The sequence below is a fragment of the Phascolarctos cinereus genome, unplaced genomic scaffold (genome assembly GCF_003287225.1).
Source record: "Phascolarctos cinereus isolate Bilbo 61053 unplaced genomic scaffold, phaCin_HiC Scaffold_4;HRSCAF=312, whole genome shotgun sequence".
NCBI lineage: Eukaryota > Metazoa > Chordata > Mammalia > Diprotodontia > Phascolarctidae > Phascolarctos > Phascolarctos cinereus.
In genome coordinates this window covers 585,501,403-585,521,421 of record NW_027555847.1, presented here as the reverse complement: position 1 = coordinate 585,521,421, position 20,019 = coordinate 585,501,403, and the positions used below count along the sequence as shown (strand labels likewise).

The 20,019-nt window shown below is 38.7% G+C and overlaps 1 protein-coding gene across 1 annotated transcript in view; it reads right to left on the bottom strand.

Annotated features, from left to right (window-relative positions):
• The window catches only part of TMEM67 (transmembrane protein 67), an 85,563-nt gene that overhangs the window by 33,119 nt on the left and 32,425 nt on the right, over positions 1-20,019 (bottom strand). Inside the window, exons 11-16 of the mRNA XM_020972890.2 lie at positions 19,374-19,439; positions 17,927-18,083; positions 12,081-12,204; positions 8,916-9,021; positions 2,370-2,426; positions 2,177-2,275 (exon numbers count right to left, since the gene is read on the bottom strand). Of these exons, the coding sequence (XP_020828549.1) occupies positions 2,177-2,275; positions 2,370-2,426; positions 8,916-9,021; positions 12,081-12,204; positions 17,927-18,083; positions 19,374-19,439 (609 nt within the window). The remainder of the gene's footprint in view (positions 1-2,176; positions 2,276-2,369; positions 2,427-8,915; positions 9,022-12,080; positions 12,205-17,926; positions 18,084-19,373; positions 19,440-20,019) is intronic.

The window sequence follows — 20,019 nt, the reverse complement described above, 5'->3', positions numbered from 1 at the left end:
AAGGGGAAACATGGCAGCTGTAGTGGACAGTCTATACAAAAAGAGACTAGAAGCAAGAGGCAGAATAATTGGGCAACATGATATGGCCAATCTGGCTGGAACACACAGAACATGAAGGTGAGTAGCTAGAAATAAATCTGGCAATGTAGAAATGAGCCAGATTGTAGAGAGGGAGAGGGAAGATGGGAGAAGAGGGGAAAGAAAAGAGAGTAAAGAGAGGAAGAAGAAAGAGAAGAGGAGAGACGAAAGAGGGAGAGAGGGAGAGAGGGAGAGAGAGAAAGAGAGAGAGAGGGAGGGAAGGAGAGAGAGGAAAAAGGGGGGGAGAGAGAGGGAGAGAGGGAGAGAGAGAGAGAGAGAGAGAGAGAGAGAGGGAGGGAGGGAGGGAGGGAGGAGGGAGAAGGAGAGGGAGAGAGAGACAAGAAAGAAGGATAAAAACATTAAGTGACTACTATGTGCCAGGTCCATGCTAAGTGCTTTACAAATATCTCATTTAATTCTCATCACAGTCCTGGCAGGGTGGGTGCTCTTATTATCTCCATTTTACAGATGAGGAAACTGAGGCAAACAAGTAAGTGACTTGCCCACAGTCACATAGCTAGTAAGTGTCTGAAGCTAGATCTGAACTCTGATTCCAGAACAGAACTCTATCTTCTGTACCACCTAACTGCCTCCAGCAGCTAGAAGAGAGAAGAGAGAGGGCAGGGAAAAGACAGGAGAAAGGAAAATGGAGAGGGAGAAAGGAAAGAGTTTATACTTCTTAAGTAGGAACAGTTGTTCTGGCCATATGGCTACTGGGACTCTCCTCTCCCAGCAGTTGCTGAACATTTCTCTATTTTCCTTTTTTCCTTACTGCTTCCACTTAGGCTCCATTCCTCTCCCATGACTCCTCCTCCCCAAACCCTGTTAGTGTCCCTGACCTAGGCCACAGGAACCACTACCAGCAGCCTGGAGACAGGGGAATGCCTACTTCTTGGCAAGTGAAGTAGTGTGGGTGGGAGAAACACGGAGAGTAATCTCTTCTCCAGCTGCAACTGCACATGATGTGTTTCTAACATGCTATAATGAAACTCTGAACACATCTTTCCTATAGAGAGTGTTATATGTGCTAGTGAAGTTCTAAGGGAACTATACTTATTTCAGTTATCGAGGAACCATGCACTCACTGGCACAGATATTCCCTCTGCTGACACAGAATGCTGCATTTCTACAACCTGATATATGGTCTTTAACACAGATAGATGGCCAAAACATTTATCTCCCTGAAGCGAGCCTGGTCCTGTGAAGCTTCTCCAACCTCAACAGGCTGGTTCTCAGAAGGTAGTCATACAATTGATCACTGGGCTCACACTCAAAGCTTTTAAAGGATGTTGGGAAATTAAAAAGCTAATGATGCTCCACACTTCAACAAGATATTAAAGAAGGATTAGTAGAGGTACATCTTTGCTTACATAGGCTTTTGGAGGATGAGAGGTGTGATTCTAAAATCATATCACCCCTTACAACACTGCTTCTATGGAAAAATGGATTCCAAATTGAAAACAACCAACCCAAAAAAATTTTAACACTTCATTCCTTAGCTGAAGACTTCCTGAGTTTTTCATAATGAACTAGGTTTATTTATTATATTCTTTCTTTCTATCCTACAACTACCTTTTCTAATATAGGCTAGTTCAATGTAAAATAAAATACCTAGTCTCATTTTTATTCTCTACTTTCACCACAATGGAAGCTAGTTAAGGTCCTGTCAAGGTCCAGACCAAGGTAATCCTAATAAATAAAAGAACAAAATAATTATACCACCAGCAAATACTTAAGGTATAAACTAAGTATACTGAGATCAGGAAGAGCACCAATTTCAATTTAAATCCATTATAATAGAAACAAAGTCCAAGTTAGTGTGAAAATCTTGCTTTCCATTTGCCAGTAAGTATCCCAAGATCCAACTCACTCATTCTCTCATTTACAAATCCTTGGTTTTTTTTTAACTTAAGTGCATACTATGCAATACATACTATACTGTACTTTGACCTGAGAGAGACACAAAAGCAATCCAACAAAGTCTTTGACCTCAAAGAATTTGTAACATATTAAGTCTTCCAGCTGTCGGGGAGAAAATGATTGTATAAAAGATTTATATTTAAAAGAACATAACATTTCTAAAACGACAGTTTCATACCTGCAAGTCAACCATAGGACTTCCTATGCGTCTCTTCCATCCTGCAGTCTTTAAAAGAGCCCATAGAACTGCCAGCCCCCCCAATACACCCAATGAAATCTAAAAAAAAAAAGTTATTGTTTTTAGAATTTATATAATCTCTTTTATAACACCCTCCAAAAGGCTCCCAAGAATTATGACAATATTAACTCACATTAGTTTGGGTACGTGCTGTTTCTTGGTCCATTTCATATCTGACTGAGAAAGAAACCTGATATTAAAAAAAAAACCCACAAAATTAATTTAACTGATATGTAAAACATATTGCTTTTATCTTAATGATATATCCAACATTAGGAAAATATACTATATGTGAATATATAAAATGAATTATCAATACACTTACAACCAAAATGCTAATATAGTTGATATGTTGATAGAGGCAGCTGGTAGTACAATGGATTAAGTTCTGGGCCTGAAGTCAGGAAGATCTGAATTCATATTTGCACTAGCTGTGTGACCTTGGATAAGTCACTTAACATTGCCTCAGTTTCCTCATCTATAAAATGGGGATGATAATAGTATCTCCTTCCTATAGTTGTTTTGAGGACAAAATGAGATAATGCTTGTAAAGGCCTTTATTAGAGTGCCTGGCACATGAAAGGTGCTATATAAATGCTAATTGTTGGGGGGTGGAGACAAGATGGTGGAGTGAAAGCAGTAACTTGCTTGAGCTCTCCCCCAAACCCCTCCAAATACTCATAAAAAATGGCTCTAAACAAATTCTGAAGCAGCAGAACCCACAAAAAGACAGAGTGAAACAAATTTCCAGCCAAAGACAACCTGGATGATTGAGCAGAAAGGTGTATCACGCTGGGCTGGGAGCGCAGCCCAGCGCAGTGTGGGCACACAGGCCACAGCAAACCTGGAGCAGGCCTCAGAAGACTGAATCGCGGGCAGCTGTGGAGATTTCCAGACTCCTCAATCCACCAATGCCAAAGACAATTTAGAAGGTCAGTGGGAAAAGTCTGTTTCTGTCGATGCTGAGAGAGGAAGGTGGGGTCTCAGCTCCATTCCCCAAGAGTGTGGCCCTGGGGGGGGGAGCTGCTTCCTGAGCTTCCGGCCCACAGAATGAGGGGGAATCCAGTGGCTGATCAGACATGGATTGCAGGGATCTCTTTGCCAGTACTGAGGAAGGAATCTCTTGCTTTGCCTGTGTTTGGATCTGGGTCACAGTTCTGGGCTGCGGTGCTGGAGTGAGGAGGAGCGCTGGTGTGGAGGAGCTTGGAGTGGCTGTGGAGAGGAGCCCCTCCTCACAGTTACAAGACAGAAAGGAGTACTTGTAGTCACAGGCCAGGAAAGGAGTAAACATTATCATACCCTTATCATACCACCTTGGAAGAACTGAAAATTTACAGGTCCCTACAAGTATCTCTAAAAACAGCTGTACAAACCCCTGAAGCTTGGGACAGTACATTCTCCACACTGGAAGCAGATTCGTACCTTAACAAAGAGTTTAAAACTCAAATAATTGGCCAGGATCATGAGCAAGCAGAGCAAAAGGAGTCAGACTATATTATCTTACTCTGGTGACAAAGAAGATCAAAATATACAACCAGAAGAAGACAACAAAGTCAAAGCTCCTACATCCAAAGCCTCCAAGAAAAAATATGAATCAGTCCCAGGCCTTGGAAGAGCTCAAAAGGGATCTTGAGAAGCAAGTAAGGGAAGTAGACGAAAAACTGAGAGTGATGCAAGAAAATCACAAAAAACAAGTCAACAGCTTGCTAAAGGAGACCCCAAAAAAATACTGAAGAAAATAACACCTTAAAAAATAGCCTAACCCAAATGGCAAAAGAGGTCCAAAAAGCCAATGAGAGAAGAATGCCCTAAAAAGAAAAATTGGCCAAATGGAAAAGGAAGTCCAAAAGATTACTGAAGAAAACACTTCCTTAAAAATTAGAATAGAGCAATTGGAAGAGAGTGACTTTATGAGAAATCAGACACAGTAAACAAATCCAAAAGAATGAAAAATTAGAAAACAATGTGAAATATCTCATTGGAAAAACAACTGACCTGGAAAATAGATCCAGGAGAGAGAATTTAAAAATTATTGGACTATCTGAAAGCCATGATCAAAAAAAGAGCCTAGACATCATCTTTCAAGAAATTATCAAGGAAAACTGCCCTGATATTTAGAACCAGAGGGCAAAATAGAAATTGAAAGAATCCACAGATGTCCTCCTGAAAGAGATCCCCAAAGGAAAACTCCTAGGAATATTGTAGCCAAATTCCAGAGTTCCCAGGTCAAGGAGAAAATATTACAAGCTGCCAGAAGGAAACAATTCAAGTACTGTGGAAACACAATCAGGATAACACAAGATTTAGCAGCTTCTACATTAAAGGACTGCAGGGCATGGAATATAATATGCCAGAGGGCAAAGGAGATAGGATTACAACCAAGAATCACCTACCCAGCAAAACTGAGTATAATCCTTCAGGGGAAAAAATGGTCATTCAGTGAAATAGAGGACTTTCAAGCATTCTTGATGAAAAGACCAGAGCTAAATAGAAAATTTGACTTTCAAATACAGGACTCCAGTGGAACATGAAGAGGTAAACAGGAAAGAGAAATCATAAGAGACTTATTAAGATTGAACTGTTTACATTCCTGCATGGAAAGATGATATTTATAACTCATGAGACCTTTGTCAGTATTAGGGTAGTTGGAGGGAAAAAATTATATGTATGTATATGTATATAGAAAGATAGAGGGCAGAGGATAAGTTGAAGATGAAGGGGTCATATCTGGAGAATAAAATTAAGGGATGAGAGAGGATGATACTCAGAGAAGAAGAAAGGGAGAGGTAGAATGGGGTAAATTGTCTCACAAAAACAAGACAGAAAAGAAAAGTCTCTTACAGTGGAGGGGAAACTGGGGAAGGTGAGAGGGAATGAGGGAATCTTATTCTCATAGGATTTGGCTTAATGAGGGAACAACATACACATTCAATTGGGTATGGAAATCTGTCTTACCCTACAGGAAAATAGGGGGAGAAGGGGACAAGAGAGCAGAGGGATGATATAGAGGAGGGCAGATTGGGAAAGGGGGTAATCAGAAGTAAATACTTCTGAGGAGGGACAGGGTTAAAAGAAAGAATAGAATAAATGGGAGGGCAGGATAGGATTAAGGGAAATAGAGTTAGTTTTTCCACAACATGTCTACTATGGACGTGTTTTGCATAACTGCACATGTACAACCTATATTGAGTTGCTTGCCTTTTCAATGAGGGTGGGTGGGGAGGGAGGAAGAGAAAATTTGAAACCTTAAGTTTTAAAAACATATGTTTAAAAAAATGTTTTCACATGCTACTGAGAAATAAGAAATACAGGAAATGGGGTACAGAAGTCTTTCCTGCCCTATAGGAAAATAGAAGGGGAAGGGGATAAGAGAAGGGGAGAGATATAGAAGAGAGGACATACCAGGGGAAGGGATATTCAGAATGCATGCCATCTTGGGGTGGAGGGAGGGGTGAGATGGGGTGAAAATTTGGAACTCAAAAACTTGTGGAAGTGAATGTTGAAAACTAAAAATAAATAAAGCAATTAAAAAAATAAATAAATGCTAATTATTACTATTAAAATATTATTCATGAATATATTGTTCTCTGAATGTATTATTCATAATAAATCCTTCAATACACCTTTGAACATTCAGAAAAGAAAATTATTATCACTAGCCACAATACCTGGTTCAGAATGTCATAGTATTATTACACTTCCACTTTTGAAATCCTACCACTTCTTGGAAACCTGCCAGAAATGCCATCTTCTTGTAGGATTCTTGCATTTAAGCCTGGAAGGGCCACAGCAGATCATTTAGCACAGCCCGTTCATTTTACTTATGAGGAAACTGAGGCCAAGATTTTCTTCAAACAAGGGTCTGACCATGACACTCCCCAGCTCAGTAAACTCCAGTTGCTCACTCTGGGATCAAACACAGACTCCTCTGGTTGACAATGAAAGTCCCCATAAGCTGGCTCCAACCTACATTTACAGCCTTCCTACCCATTACTCCCTTCACTGTCTAGCCAAAATAGCCTTTTCAATGCTTCTCAGATAAGGCCCATTTCCCGTCCCCGTGCTTTTTACACAAGCTGCCCCTAACTCCTGGAACACGCTTCCTTCTCACTGCTACCTCTTTGAATCCTTCGTTCAACAGCTGTTTTCTACAGTAGCCCTTTCTTTGTTCCTCCAGCTGCTCCTGCCTCCCTAAGGATATTTTAAATAGCCTTATATGTTGTTTCCTCCAGTAGAATGCAGTAAGCTTCTCAAGGCCAGGGATTGATTTTTTCCTGTCTTTGTATCTCCATCACCTCGAAGGTACCTGGCAAACAGCAGGGGTTTAATAAATACAGACTGATAGACTGACTAGGCAAGGTCATATAGTAAAAAGTAGCAGTCAGGATTTGAACTCAATTTTCCCTGGTCATTCACATTCCCCAGATGGAAATTATTTCTCTCCTCAGAACTTTTTCAGATAACTGTATGTACCTCTCAAGCACTCACCATGATCTATCTTATCTACACTAAATTGAACTTATGCCCTGTCCCTCTTTTTTAAATTTATGGCTGATATACAGCACAAAAGAACAGGCAATGCACTGTGGAACAGAATCAGAAATCAGTATAATATCAAAAAGTTTGGAGCATGGATCTAAGCATGGGTTATTAGAACTGAAGTCAAGTGAAATTTAACAAGTATAAAATACTGGCTTTTAAAAAGTGGTTACGTAAGTACTGATTAGGGGAAACATGGCTTAGTAACAACAACGACAATAACAACAGTTCATATGTGGAAAAAAATGAGCTTGGGTTTTTTTTTTCCTTCTGGGATTAGCCACAAGCTCAATATAAACCTTTACTATAAGGTTATTTTTAAAAAGCTACTGAAATTTTAGGCTGCAGTAACAGAAGTACACTATCCAGAGAAAGGAAGAAGATAGTACCACTCTACTCCAGACCAGACAGTCATTTGTGGCACTGTGTCCAGTTCTATACAACACAAGCTAAGAACAGTGAAAAACTAGTGTGTCCAGAGAAGGGTAAGTAGGAAAGAGAGTTCTTGCAATCATGTCATGAGAAGAACAGTGGATGGAATAATGTTTCACAGGGAGAGTCATCTAATCAAAAGAAAATACTAGGCCAGGTATAGCAGCTAACTACATATATTTGTAGGGCCGTCACGTTGTTATGTACAATTCTCTGTGAGCCCATTTGGGATTTTCTTGGCAAAGAAACTGAAGTGCTTTGACCATTTCCTTCTCCAGTTCATTTTACAGATGAGGAATTGAGGGAAACAGGGTTAAGTGACTTGCCCAGGGTCACCCAGCTTAATAAGTATCTGAGACCAAATTTGAACTCAGGCCCTCCTGACTCCAGGGCCAGCATTCTAACCACAGTGCCACCTAGCTCCCCTAGGGCCATCATAGGAAAGCAGACATAGATAACATTCTGAATACTTCATAAGGCCCAACTAAACCAATTAATGGATGGAAGTTATAGGGAGAAAGATTTTGGTTTAATGAAGAGAAATGTACTAGAAATTAGAGGCATCTGAAAATTTAACACCTTGCTTGAGAAGGTGACAAGCTCCCTGTGACTAGATGTGTTTAAGCAGAGGCTACATGATCAACCATGAAGAATAGAACAGAAGATGGAGCTGAAGAATCACAGAGCTGGAAGGAACCTCAGAAGTCATCTAACCCAGGCCACACTTGACAGTAAGTGCCTCCTATAGTATCATCTAGCTTCCTTCCACCTGAAGCCATCTATTACTAGGAAGACCTCTACCTCCTTTAGACGGTGCTAACTCTTAGGGAGTCTTTGCTTTTTACCAAAAATCTGCATCTGCAACTTTAAACCAACCTGCTGATGACAATGGTCCCTTCTAATCCTCAGTCTTTTACAATGCAACCTTTAGCATCTTTGAATCTCCCAAAAGTAAGAGACTTAGAATCACAGGATTGAGAACTCAGAGTGAGTGATCTTGGAAATTATTTAGTCCAACTGGTTCATTTTGTAGATGAAGAAGTAGAGATTCAGAGGCTCACTGCATTCTCTCCCTGTACTTCATGTCACCAGGAAAAGGCTTTTAAGCCAAAACAACTAATTACTTCTGTGATCAACTTCCCCAGTGAGAATGTGAACTTAAATGAGAAAGGAAAGATAGTCAGTAACAGGGAAAAAAAGAAGGTAGAGGAAGAAGGATGGGGAAAAGAAGTATAACACACCTCAGACTGCTTGTGTGTTAACCTCAAAGACTATTCCATTTATTCCTGGTCTAGGGCCAGAGAAGCAGGCCCTAGATGACCAGTAGACCAACATAAAGAAATTATCAAAAACTGAGCACAGGGCCAAGATGGAATAGCACTATTTCCACAAGTAGTACAGATAATATAGCTTATATTTGTACCTATTTGAAGCTTGAAAAAGATTTGATGAGTTTTCTGCCATAATAACAGCCAGCATTTATGCAGCGCTTTTAAGGTTTGCAAAGCACTTTACAAATATTACCACATCCCTCGAAACAACCTGGGAGGTAGGTGCTAGTATTATTATTCTCATTCTACAGATGAGACAATTGAGGCTGAGAAGTTAAGTGTCTTGCCCAGGGTCACACAGATAGGTTATGAGGCTGGATTTGCATTCTGGACATCTAGAAACACATTTGTTAGGACAGCTTAAGTTAAGAACTCACCATCACAGACTGGCTATTTGGATCCTGGATCTCAACATCTTGGTAGGCAACAGTAATTAGAGGGGGATAAATGTTTCCACTATTGGTGTTGGGTACCAGGGAAATACTGTGGAAAATAAAAAAAATTCTAATTGGTAAACATATAGGGGAACAAAATACAGAATAAAGTCACCTTCCTGACTCTAGGGGCAATGCGCTATCTACTGCACCACCTAGCGACCTGGTAAATACTTTATTAAGACTATTTCAAAGAATTTTAGAGTTGAAAGGGACCTTAAAAGTATAATGCAATCACTCATCCAATACAGAAATCTCTTTGGTATCATTCTTGACTGATGATCTCCTCCAGTGACAGGGAGATCACTACCCAGAGACATCTTGTCCTACTAACAGACCACTCTACTGACAAAGTACTGTACTTTCTGCTGTTACGTTAAAATCTACCTCCCTGTAACTTCTACCCACCAGTGCTAGTTCTGCAATGTACAGCAGCAAAGAACAAGTCTACTTTATCTTTTATGTGATAGACCTTCAAGTATTTGAAGACAGCTATTATGTCTTTCCTTACACAGGCCAACCATCTATTTCTCCAACCTGCTTTCATATCGCTGAGCCATGATTAGAGTACAGTGATAACTTATGAAATGGATTTCAGACCCCATACCATCCTAGCCAATATCGTGTGTGTACGTGCATGTGTACGTGCGTATGTACGCGTGCACGTGTCCAGTGTATGTGTTGTCAATAACCTGCCTAAAATGTGGCACCCAGAATTCAACACAGTACTCTGGATGCAGTTTGACTATGGGAGAGTACAACTGTTACTATGACTTCCCATAAACTAGATACTACTTTTATTAATGTAATAAAATAACAACAACAATACTAGTAGCTTACAGTTATATCATGCTCTAAGGTTTGCAAAGTGCTCTCATATACTAATCTCATTTGATGTACTTTAACATTGCATTACCTTTCTGAAGTAACTTTCATTCTTTTGCTTTATTTTAAACATATGGTCAACTAAGACTTTGAATCCTTTTTGTATATAATATTTCCCCATCACATACTCATGTAATTTATTTTCTAAACCTAAATCGAGTCCTTATTTTTATTCCAATTACAGTTCATTTTGCTGGTTTCAACTTAGCATTCTAGCCTAGCAAAATGACTTTTAATTTTGATCCTTTAATTTGACCTCTTCTATTCCTCCCTCCTAGCTTTGAAGCACCTGGAGATTTCAATTCATGACTCCTGTCTTTATCCAAGTCATTGATACATGACTGGTATTTCACTAGAGATCTGTTTCTGTTGAACAATTAAGTAGCATACTTTGGTTCTAACTTTGGTTCTCATACTTTTTGTTCTAACTAGCTAAAAAATCTATCATCGTCGAGTCCATACTTCATCATCTTATTTACAAAGAAATAGTGGCGCACACTATGTCAAAAAACAAAGCTACAACCAACATACACTACATTTATGACTTTCCTTTGATTTATCAATTTGACAATTTTATCAAAAACCGGACATGAGGTTAGATATGCAGGATTTCATTTGGTCCTAGAGAGTCACTTGAAGTGAGGTGTGCTCTCTTCTTAACTCTTTACCTAACCTAGACTTCAATTTCTTTTATATACCTATTCTACACTGTCCAGTTTGAAGACTACTCTCCTTGCTAGAGAAGATGGAATTTAATGTTAAATAGCTCCACCTTTTTTTGGTCATTAGTTGACATTCTACCATCATCCCCAAACAGTGGGTCACTCCTTTCCTTGATCTTTTTGTTGCAAGGTTTTTTAAAGCCCCCTTTGTTATCTTTAGGTTGGGGGACGGAAGAGGTATTTTATTGTTGCTACTGTTTGCAAACTTCTCATTCTGGACTTCTACCTTCTTGATAGGGTTGTGCTGCTCTTCTATATTTATTTAAGTGCCTTTCTTTCCATCTTTTTTATGTTAGTTTAAAATGAGTACATCACAGTGACTCTTTTTTATAGATCCTTCTACTTTTTTTTTCTCTTAAGTATTATTTGTGATTGTATAGGTGGAATTTCATCTCACATTCTTGATAGTCATAACTATTAAGAGTTTCCAGGATTACTATTCTCTTAATTTTTTTTTTACCAACCTGCTGTTCAAGAGTCTAGGATATGGGGCTAATTATCCCCAGTGTTCCCTTTTCACTAATATGAACCCCAAGATGACATGGTCACTTTTCCCAAAAGTTCCTATCACTTTCACATCATCAACTGTTTCTTTCTTATTGGTCAGATTAAGTGAAGAACAACAATTTCTATGCTGCTTTCTACCTGATGAGGGACAAAACAGGCAGTAAAGAAAGTCAATATTTTGTCATTTATCATAACCAATTTTTAAAGAATCATATTTTTAGCAATTAGCTGAAAGGCTAGAATTAGTTTGGTTAGATGTTCTTGCAAAGCACTTTCTGTAGTCTCCATCTTTTGGGGCAGTCTAAGTATACTTTCACAATAATATAATTCAACCAATTATACAATCAACATTTTTTAGGCACCTATTACATTAAGTGTATGCCATTAGGTTCGATGGGGCATGGGGACAGGGACTGTGATTTCCCAGGTAGGGAATCTCCGTCTACCAATACCGGTGGCACCTTCTCTGCAACTGATAATCTTAGACAGTTGTCTAGAGCAGTGAGAGAGACAAAGTGACTTGCCAATATGTATTAGAGACAAGACAAACCCAGATCGTGCTGGCTCTGATACTGGCTCTTTACGTCACACTCCCCATGGGATATACAAATAAGCCATGGTTCTGGCACTCTTAACTCAGCTGCTGAGGTCTGTGGATACTACAATTATCTATTCCTTGTATATAGTTGCTCTCCTCATTCTATTAGACCTGTTTCTTTTGAGTAAATTATACCCCTTCATAGCCCTACTTCAATAATTAATCCCATTCTACCATGTTTGACTGGCACCCAAGAGATCATCAAATCTACTTGTGTTAGAATTTCAATTTCAATTTGTAACTGTTACTCTGTATTGAGCTAGACGTACGCCTCAGGCCATAAACCTTATCAATGTCAATCAATGTCAATTATTTTCCCCTGAGATTGCCGGGTACCACTTCTTGTGCTACATACAACACAACCAGGAATAAGTATAATATTAGACATTTATTCACCTCATTCTTAATTTGGTGGCAATTCGAATTACTCTTGGCTGACTCCTTAAGTCACTTTCTCGTCCACTTAATGTATCTACCAGGAACAGGCGGCGAGTCAGAAGCCACTTGGCAGAGCTGCTGTCTTTGTTGTCCAAAAACAAGATAAAGGAGGAAAAAAAAAAAAGAACAAAGACGCTTTAGTTTTATACTCTGGTGTTCCTGTGACTTCACTGGTCGAAGTGCTCACTTGCTAGTCTCCCAGCTAAAGAGATAACAGTCCTACTCCAGGAATATCTCCAGCCCATCCCTAGAGAAGCTGGCAAAAGTGTCAGACTAGTTACACCTATGATGCATCTTTCCATTGCTCTTTGGGAAACTTGTCACTTTGTTTCTTTCCAAACTCCAGGGTTCAGGGGCAGCTAGGTGGCACAGCGGATAGAACACTGGCCCTGAAGTCAGGAGGACCTGAGTTCAAATCTGACCTCAGACCAAAACGTTGACACTTACTAGCTGTGTGACCCTGGGCAAGTCACTTAACCCCAACTGCCTAAAAATTAAAAAAAAAATTTTTTTAAACTATTTAACAAACTGCAGGTTCCATAATTCAGATCCATCTAGCATCATCAGAAGAAAACTGATCTTAAAGAGATGGGTTCATATGACAGTGAGGAGTTTAAGGTCATTGAGAGCACTGCACAATTTACAAAATGCCTGGAGGAGAGAAGAGGAGAAAGAGAAGAAGCATTTATGCAGTGTTCACTACATGCCGGGCACAGTGCTAACTAAGCACTTCACAAATATGATGAAAATGGTACTGAAGGTAGAGTCAGAGTGCCTGGACTTCCATCTTGATTCTACTAAGGTTATTTTATCTTGGGTAAGTCACATTCCCTCCGCCTCAGTTTCCTCACTGTAAAATGAAGGGTCTGACTAGATGGTCTCCCAAGCTCAGTACAACAGTCGGTGGGTTTAGAATCAGGAAGGCCTGGGTTCAAGTTCTTCCACCTGCACATGCTGGCTACGTAACTCTGGGTAAGTAAGTCACTTACCCTCTCAAGGCTCCAGGCCAGGGGTGGCTACTACCTATACCTAAGGATCTATGGTGACAAGCCACATGTTAACATTATTTATGTTCTACTGTATTTTTTAATTTTGTTAAATTTATTTCCCAATTACATTTTAATATGTTTCTGGCCCAGGGCCAGTGTTTGATGCCCCTGCTCTAGGCACCTCTATAAGACTCGAAATTGCACAAAAGGTGTCGATCTGTATTGGTAGAGGAGGTTTCTACACTGAGACTTCCCTATACTAATGAAATTATGGGTCTAGTCTCCCTGCCACCCAAAATAAACCCAAGCCATGAAACTTACATTGTGGTCTGGCCATTAACCAGTTCTGAATCCATGTTACTACCACATGCCCCTACATCTACCTTGTCCAAGAGAACAGTTCAAGACTCTTCATCAAATGTTTTGCTAAAATGAACTATTCACCATGCATTCACAGAGCACCTGTCCTGTACGAGGCACCCTGATTTCCTGCTCCAGTAGTCTGGCCTCCCTGTTGGCAAGGATGAGGTGAGATCTTCTGGAGTTCTCTGCAAGCAGACAATGTCACACTGTCCATGGGACACTCTGGATGGCTTGAGGAAACACGTAAGAAACCCTTCTTGGCCTATGCCCTGTAGAGGGTAGGTCCTCAGGACCAATACTGGCACTGTCATCATGAGCACAACCCTCAAGCAAAGCTACTTCTATAGATGTGTAGGTATCATTTTAATATATACATAAAAAAACTTGTTTGAAAAAAATATTAAAGGCTACTTTTGCTGTAGTAAGTCATTTTTTGTTGTTGTTCAGTTGTTTTTTCAGTTGTGTCTGATTCTTCATGACCCCATTTGGAATTTTCTTGGCAAAGATGCTAGAGTGGTTTGTCATTTCCTTCTCCAGCTCATTTTACAGATGAGGCACTGAGAGGCAAACACAGTTAAGTGACTTGCCCAGAGTCACACAGCCTGTGTAAGTGTAACCTTGGGGAATGTGTGTGACCAGGTAGGGAGTTTGGCCCTGATATCTTTATTCCACCAAGATACCCTTCAAAGATGTCTGGTTTGCTGTTCAAAAGTCTGGGCCATCATGTCACACCTGGACTCAAAGAGCACTTCTTAATCTCATAAGAGAAGGCGGGGGGTGTCGTTGCTAGCCCCCATGACCAAATTTCAAACCAATTATGTTGTTCCCTGAAACTCAGCTCTGTAACCAATCATGTTGCCCTCAATCCCAAGACCTATAAAAGGGGAATTGTCCTTTCGCTCAGGGTCTTTGGCATTAATGGAGGCAAGCCACTGACCCATTTGTTGACAGGTAGAATGCCCCTGCTAATGAATGTTATCTTGCTTGGAGATTTGCCTCAGTTACTCTTTTGTTAAAATCTCAAATGCAACAACTAACTATAAGAAGAAAGATTAAAAATAAGAAAAAAATATGTGAATTTAAAGCTACAACCTGACCTATTTAAATAGGGACATTGACATTAATTATAATAATTCATAAGGAAAGTAAACCAATGTAAATCAACTGCCATAACAATCCACAATCACCCAAACTAGTTTGTCCTGACTATCCACACAGGAAAAACCAAGTGAAGGGTGCCTATTGTCCAAACTATGATATGCAATTGGATGGACAAACTATAGCATCCATTCATCTTACACACATACACACACACACACACACACACAGACACACACACACACACACACACACACAGACTGACCTACTCCATCACTTGTTTTCAATCTCTTCCTCTCTACTGGTTCATTTCCCACTGCCTATAAATATGGCCACATCTTCCCTATCCTCAAAAAAGGACCCTTGACTTGATCCTTCTATCACTGCTAACTACTGTCCTATATCCCCTTCTGCCTTTTGTGGTTAAACTCTTTGAAAATGCCATCTACAACAGGTGCATCCACTTCCTCTCCTCTCACAGTCTTAACACCTTATAATCCAGCTTCCAACCTCATCACTCCACTGAAACTGCTCTCTCCAAAGTCACCAATGATTTCTTAATTGCTAAATCTCCTTGATCTCCCTGCAGCCTTTGGCACTGTTGCTCATCCTCTCTTCCTTGATAGTCTCCTCTCTCTAGGTTTTCCAGACACCACTCTCTTCCTGGTTCTCCTCTTCTGGTGCCCTTCTCTTGGATCTGACCACTCCTTCTCAGTCTCCTTTGCTGGATCCTTATCCAGATCATGCCTTCTGACCAGAAGCGTCTCACAGGGCTCTCTCCTAGGCCCTCTTCTCTTCTCCCTCTATACTACTTCACTCGAGGATCTCATTAGCTCCCAAGGATTTAATTACCAGCTTTAAGCTGATGATTCTCAAATTTACCTTTCCTGCACCAGCCTCTCCGCTGATTCCCAATCTTGTATCTCCAATTGTCTTTCAAACATCTGGAACTGAATGCCTAGTAGACATCTTAAATTCAACATGTTCAAAGCAAGACTCATATTTTCTTTCCTCCTAAATCTTCCCTCAACCCCCACACCTTCCTTATTACTACAGAAGGCAACACCATCGTCCCAGTCCCTCAGGCTGACAACTTCCTCAATATCTCACTATCTCTCACCCACTCCCACCCCTTTCCCAAACTGTTGCCAAGGCCCATCAATTTCACCTATGCGACATCTCTCCAACATTCCCCCCCCATTCTCTTCTCTGACGCTGCCACCGTTTTGGTGCAGGCCCTATTCACCTTATCCCTGGACTATTGCAACAGCTGCTGGTGAGCTACCTGCCTCAAGCCTTTCCCTCACTCTAATCCATTTTCCATTCAGCCGTTAAAGTGATAAAGCATAGGCCTCACCATGACAGTCCCTAACGCAATAAACTCCAGTGGTTCCCTATTGCCTGCAGGAGAAAGTACAAAATGTTCTGTTCAGCACTCAAAGCTCTTCATAACCTAGTCTCCTCCTACCTTTCCAGTCTTTTTATATCTTACTCCCTGCTATGTACTCTTTGATACAATGACACTGGCCTCCCTCCCTATTGTTCCCCAACAAGACACTCCATTCTCCCACGTCCAGACAATTTCTCTGTCTGTCCCCCAGCCTTGGAATGCCCTCCATCCTCATCGGTACCTCCTGGCTTCCTTCAAGTCTCAGCTAAAATCCCACCTTCTGCAGGAAATCTTTCCCAACTCTCTTAATTCTAGTAACTTCCTTTTCTTAATTATTTCCTACCTATCCTGCAGCTAACTTGTTTATCCATATTTGCTTATTATTTCTTCCATTAGATTGTAAGCTCCTTGATTGTCTTTTACCTCTTTTTGTATCCCCAGCACTTAGCATAGTGCCTAGCATGGGGTAAGAGCTTGATAAATGTTTACTAACTATTTATTGGCAGGCATACACATACACACACACACACACACACACACACACACGTACATATCTTAGAAAGACACTACAAATAGACTATGCGTTGGACCCAGAGTTGACCAGAAGAATGGTCAGGATTGGCTTTGGAAAACTACTAAGTCCTTCGAATGATCTCACATTTGTCCCTTTTTAATGTTTTTAATACTAATATTCTTCCAGTGTTACTATATGACTGTAAGTCACAGAACCCTCCAATCTCTAAACAATTGCAATGAAAGATCACCCAAAAGGCAATGCAGAAGCCCCCAGTGGAACTAAGAACACTACAACACATTATAAAACAAGGAATTGTGAAGATGTCAACAAAGAAATAAATTAAAAGTGTTTTTAATTACTTAATAACAGCATCTTCTGACTCTCTTAATGAATAAAGGATTCAGGATTATAGGCTTCACAAGCCTTTGAATTTGTTTAGTTCTTGATCTCAAACAAACTTTTCCTGAAGTAATTTCCTCCACCACTGTGACAATTTGTGATCACTGCTTATCATTTGCACGTGAACAGTGTGATGTTCAAAACTTCCATAACTGTCCAAGAATAATTTGGAAAAAATACACTAAACAAAACTAATATGCAAAGCAAATATATTTTGCTTCACAAAAAGAGGCTAAAGAGAAAATGGTGGTAAGAACATTGGTGGTAGTGGTTCTAGCGTGATCCTAGTAATTAAACTGCCTCCATCACACCCAATTATTATTTCTATAACTTTAAGTTTTCATCAATTTGGAAAAGTAATTCTCCCCAACTAATCTGAATTAGTGGGCTTTTGCTATAGATAGAACTATTTAAAGGGGAAAAATGTTCATCATTTTGAGAAAAAGGTCCCATGTAATTTCTATCATTTTCCTCTGGAAGTTTTCAGCAAGGCATTCTATCAAGGACAACAATGGAGAATCTAACTTGATATAAAACAATACAACTGAAATTAAAAATAAAATAAGCCATTAGTACATTAAGTTCTTACATTCATTTACTTACTTAGATAGCTAGGTGTCACAGTAGATAGAGGGCTGGGCTTGGAGTTAGGAAGACTAGGAAGACACAAGTTCAAATCCAACCTCAAACACTTACGAACTATATGAGCCTGGGCAAATCATTTAACCTCTGTCTACCCTAGTTTCCTCACCTGTAGAATGGGGATAATAATAATAGCACCTACCTTCCACGGTGGTTGTGAGGATAAAATAACGTAATATTTATCTCATTCATTAGACTATAAACTCCTTGAGGGCAGGGTTGCCTCTTTCTGTAGTGCTTAGCACCGTATCTGGCATACAAGTGGATGCTTAATGTTTATTTATTGATTGATATTTGTATAGTGCTTTACAAACCTCAAAGCACTAATAAATGCTAGCTATTATTATTATTATTATTACCTATTTGAGTCAATTTAAGGCACATAAGATAAGTATTAAGGTCTTACCTTGGTTCACAAAGATTTTATTGTATTGAAGATTTAGGTTTAATATTGGTATAGCCCAAAGATGTTGCTCTTGATTTTCATTAGTATACTCAAGATACACATCATAAAATACTGGACTTGTAAAGTCTGTTAAGATCTTGGAGATGGGAATCTCACACTATTAAAAAAAAAAGCATCAAACTTTAAAATTCCCATTGGTAATCTTCAAAGATGTTTCAATATAAATTTAGAGGAAATTTTCATTAAAATACTTTGAATAAATACATATATATAACTCCATGCTTTCTCCAAAATCATAAAAATTCATTTTAAATGGGAAAAAATTAGGTAAACCAACAAGTAGAGAATAAATAATAGGCATGGTTGTCCTGGTCAAAAAAGCGTAGTTTCCTCATCAGAAATAGCAATTTAAAGCCACTAGTTGTCTTTTAGTCACCAAAGTCTTCAGAGCACTAAATTGTATCCTGACAATTTAAAACATGAACTCATCTTTCAAACAGTTTAATACAATTCAGTGGCAGGATGAGACTAATTATATTATCTTTCCTGATGAGGGGATATACAAAAATATTCAGATTTTTAAAAATACTTCCTAATTTAAATTTCCATTTATAATCTAGCCAAGAATGGTGCCAAAAGTTGTAGTTACAGTTTCTACCTTCAAAGTATGGCAAAAAAAAAAAATTGAATGTATTAGTAACTGAACATCACAGGCAAAGAATTTATCTAAAGTAAGAGTATTCTACTATTGTTATGTGTTCTAGTTAATTTAAGTGTGGATTACAAAGCTCATCAGTGCAACATCAATGAAATCTTACAGATCATTGGCCCCCAAAATAGCTTTAGCATGCTCCTGAATTCCTTCAGTGAATTTCCAGAAAATTATAAAATTTAGTAAATTTAAACTATGATTAGGTATTGGGACTCAAATAGGATAGATTATATATGTAATCCATATGTATCCATACATACATAAACACACATAGAAATTTTTAGAGAAAAAATGTTGTAATAAAAAACACATAATTTTCTTCAAAAATTTCAACATTAGATATAACCGTCTTTTTCTTTATATGTGTAAATCTAGGTAAAACAAACATGATTAGGAAAATATATTATCATTTTAAGAACAATACTTATTGCCAAGGAATTAGGAAAAACTTGCAAATCAATTTACGAATCAGAGTGACTTCATAAAATTTAAAAACATGTGACACTCTTCTCATACCATTAAAATTATGTAGATTTTCTGAGTCTAGATAGTATTAGCTACATTTTATTTTATCACTATTTGAAAATGAATGAATCATGAAATTTCATTTATTATCTAAAACATTAGATAACATTTTCTCAAGGATAAACATTTTCCTCCAGTATTACTGGCATGTTTTTAAAAGAATGAGATTTAAGTGCAGAATAAGTGTAACTTCATATACTTTAAGCTTACATTTTGCTGATAAGTTGTTCCAAAGTTATAAGCAGCATTCAGTCTGATCACTGTGTCTGGACAAAGCTACATCAAAATTGGCAAACAAGTACAGAAAATGAGACAATTCAAGGCAAAAGGGTTAGTTTATCAACAGAAAAATGTATATGGTAGCTTGAATAATACAGGTGTGGGCACTCTCATATCAGTAGTATTAAACTCAAATAGAAAAATGAGTATCTAAATCATATTTAAGGAGCTCTGCAGGCCACATATTAACTCAGAAAGCTACCAATTAACATTATTATGTATGTCCTATTTCACTTGTATTTATTTTGTTAAATACTTTCCAGTTACATCTTAATCCAGTTTAGGTCATACTCTGGTGTACTGTGGACCACACGCTGCTCTGTTCTACATTACCAGGGTGTGCAAAATTAAAGAAAGATACTATATTAGGGATTAAAGGGACTATTCTTTATTAGAGTGATTTTTAAGGTAAGTACTAGATAATTTTAAAAAACCTAATAAAATAGTAGCTTAGATTTACACAGAGCTTCACATTTACAAAATAATTTTTTTTCAACCATTGTGTCAGGCAGGCAGTATAGATATTAGATATTTACAGATTTGGTAGGGTGAAAAAGAGTGCTAGACTTGAAATAGG